Genomic DNA, 3234 nt, shown 5'->3' on the forward strand with positions numbered 1-3234 from the left:
AAAGTCATTCTGCGTCACTGATTACCCTAGGCAAGTCTTTCAATCCGTCAATCACCAACCCTCAGAATGAGAAAGTTCAGGACCGTGGGTTTGCCTGCTGCTCATTCGAAACCCGAAAGTAGTAATTGATGATCTGAAAAGGGCCAGCAAATAATTGCGCTGATGCTCAACTCTTCTGTGTTATTTTCTAAGAGATTAAACTGTTGACAAAGTTGACTTAATTCATGCTGGCGTCCATGGCACATGGCGCACAAGTCTTATCTCTCGTCATCATTGTACACCTCATGATTATTTGAGTACACTGTTTATATTAAGAGCGATAGTCACCTTGACATCCAGGAATCAATATTATGTTGGTAATATTCAGGAATATTCAAACCTAGCCTATCATGAGCGCTCTATCAACGGTTACAACAGGATAATCCACTCAGGTGCATACTATTCCAACAACGGTTACAACAGGATAATCCACTCAGGTGCATACTATTCCTTGCATGATTCTTGAAGGAGACACCACTAGACTACCACCAGATGGATGCACTTCTTTTTGCGAAATAACTTTTATTTTACTCCAAATTTAGGGAATACAGTCATGAGTACATAAAGTCTGGAGTCTGGAACCAAAAGACAAACAACACTCCGTTGTGTTCTTCCATAATTAGCTATAAGGTGACCGACCCAATTTTGGCTACGATGAATATGTGTAACACAAGACTTCACAAAGGATGGCCTTATTTCATGCACAGGTACTCATCCATAATCATATCCTTGCCAGTTTTTTCATTTCTAATGGCAGCGCAGTTGGATGAGTTGTGGAACACCCAACAATAAATCATATCAACGAATATGGGTAACACAAGAGTTAGACATGGATGAACTTATTTCATTCGCAGGTACTCAACCATAATCAAGTCCTTGCCAGTTTTGTTTTCATTTCTAATGGCAATGGCAGTTGGACGTGCTATGGAATATTCAACAATAATCATATCGACATTCTAGTAGATCCCAAGATGGCAACATCAAGATATGCATGGACATGAGTTGGTCGTGTTCCTTTATTATTATTCAGTAACCGAATAGAAGGCATCGAAGTGGATCGAAATAACTACTACATACAAAAATGGTACATACACAATGGCTGAAGCACCAAACTAATTAGGCGGAGGATCAATGTCTATTTTGCTCAAAAGGCCGGAACATGCTGATATCTCTGCTGTTCACCTCCTGACGCGGCCTCGCGTTCTTCTCCATGTCCTGCATGTAGGGTTGAAGGAAATTCAGTCTAAAATATTTCTATTCCACAGGTGGAGATTGACCAAATTAAGTGCGGCATTCTTTCGCTGTGGGATTTCTAGATGTGCACGGTTAAGGTCTAGCATCTGACACGAGTCTAAAGACAGTAAAGTGATGAAAGACAAGCTCAAGACTTCACTTTCATGAAATGGATTGGAGAAACGAACTTACGTCATGGACGGCCTCCCGCAGAAGCTCCAGCTGGTGCCTCGACACGGTGCGAACCTGCAAATTCAACCAGTGAATAGAGAAGTTTCAGAAACAATATATTCATTGATTCCCTCATCATTTACCAACCATGGTGTATAATAGGACTTGTGCACGCATCTAGCTGTCGTGCGTTCCACTGATATAAATTCCCATCAATCAAAGGTGAAGGAAAGACGAAACCGGTTGGAAGATTCTTTTTGAATGACAAATTAAAGGATCTGTACATAGATTCAAGTGGTAGCTCCCTGCCAATTGCTAAGTTCCAGAAATGAATTCTTTTATGCGACAGTTGCAAGTTGTGTGTGATCATGTTGTCCAGAAATGAAATATTTTACTGATAGTTGGTAGTTGGTGATGCGTGCAGGCGAATGAATGAAACGGGACGACGTACCCTCTTGACGATGGTCCAGATGACCCCTTCTGCGCATGGTGGGGTGGTGAGGGATCCCACGTAGCGGTAGTACACGCTGGCCTTGCCCCTGGCGCCCCTCGGGTCCATCATCCCCATCTTCTCCTCCCTATCCTTGCGATCCGCTATCATCTCCAGGTATGGCTCCAGCTGCGTTCGTGCATGATTTTAGAGTTAGCCCCATGGCGTGCCAATTATTAACAAATTGCATCTTGCAGCTTTGCAAGGGGAGGTACCCATGGTTGCCGTGAGTTAAGGTTATAATTAAGTTAAGTCCCATGTTGCCCTGTCGGCTTTTTAGTTAATCAAAGCTTAACGAAGCCTTATTCGTTGGTTGTTTAACTAAAGAAAGCAAGAAAGAAAACGGAGAAGCAAAGGGCACCTTGTGCAGGAAGACGTCGTGGTCGCCGACCTGGTAGAAGACGCCGATGACGGCTGCCTTGCCCTGTGCGCTCTCGTGGAACATGTGGAGCTCCATGTCGTACCGGCGGCCGTTGAGGCTGTGCTCGGTGGGGGAGTGCCAGTGCATCTGCCGGAGATAGTAGGGCGTGCCGTCGATGGAGACACTCCCGGCGTCGCCCTCGAACTTGAGCATGATGTCGTGGCCGCGGTTGACGATGGTGGCGTTGGAGGGGACGTAGGAGTGGTTGAGGTAGCCAAGGCCGCGCACCAAGGAGACGCGCGGGCTGGCGAGGTCGATGGGCGACTGCATGTTGCCCTTGCCGCACGCCGACCACTCCTCCTTGATGTCGCCCCAGTGCGCCGGCCCGTTCTCCGCGTCCAGCGAGTAGCTGAACTCCTCCTCCTCCTCCGTCTCCTGCTGGGCTGTGGCTGCCCGGAGGAGGACGGAGGCCGAGAAGAGGAGGAGGAGCACGGCGAGGAGGAGGTCCCGAGATGGACGCATGTTTGGTTGGTGTCCCTCTCCGGGTCGTAGTTACTACAGTTGTGTCTGGGTGTCGGCTCCTCTGGTCGTGGTCGTGGAGCTGGTGAGTTGTGTGTGTGTGGGTTGAACCGGGGACAAAGCCGGTGGGGTGTATATATAGTGGAGAAGAAGAGAGAATGACATGGGTCTGGCCGCGTTAATTAGGTTGGAACGTTTTCAAAGCTGTCAACTTGCCACGGTTTACGGTACGGTACTGACGCACACAACACAACGAAAGTAAACTTCGCCGGCGTCGTCCCATTCCGGTGCGTTCCATTCTATGGTCAGAAATTCAGTGTTTGGTGGGAAGACGGGCGGCCAGTCATTTTCTCCCTTCGTTTCTTTGTAAACAAAACAGGACGGCCGATTTGCATCATCCATCGCGTAACTGCTTTCAGAA

At 47.5% G+C, this 3234-nt stretch overlaps 1 protein-coding gene across 1 annotated transcript; it reads right to left on the minus strand.

Moving 5' to 3' along the window:
• Window positions 1-1027: 1027 nt before the first annotated feature.
• Window positions 1028-2899, minus strand: LOC123410379 (alpha carbonic anhydrase 7-like). Its single transcript, XM_045103319.1, has 4 exons — window positions 2295-2899; window positions 1895-2062; window positions 1465-1518; window positions 1028-1254 (listed from the first exon to the last, which is right to left on the minus strand). The coding sequence occupies exons 1-4, from the start codon at window positions 2814-2816 to the stop codon at window positions 1168-1170; spliced, it is 831 nt and encodes a 276-aa protein (XP_044959254.1). The 5' UTR covers window positions 2817-2899; the 3' UTR covers window positions 1028-1167.
• Window positions 2900-3234: the final 335 nt, after the last annotated feature.

This window comes from Hordeum vulgare, chromosome 7H (genome assembly GCF_904849725.1).
Source record: "Hordeum vulgare subsp. vulgare chromosome 7H, MorexV3_pseudomolecules_assembly, whole genome shotgun sequence".
NCBI lineage: Eukaryota > Viridiplantae > Streptophyta > Magnoliopsida > Poales > Poaceae > Hordeum > Hordeum vulgare.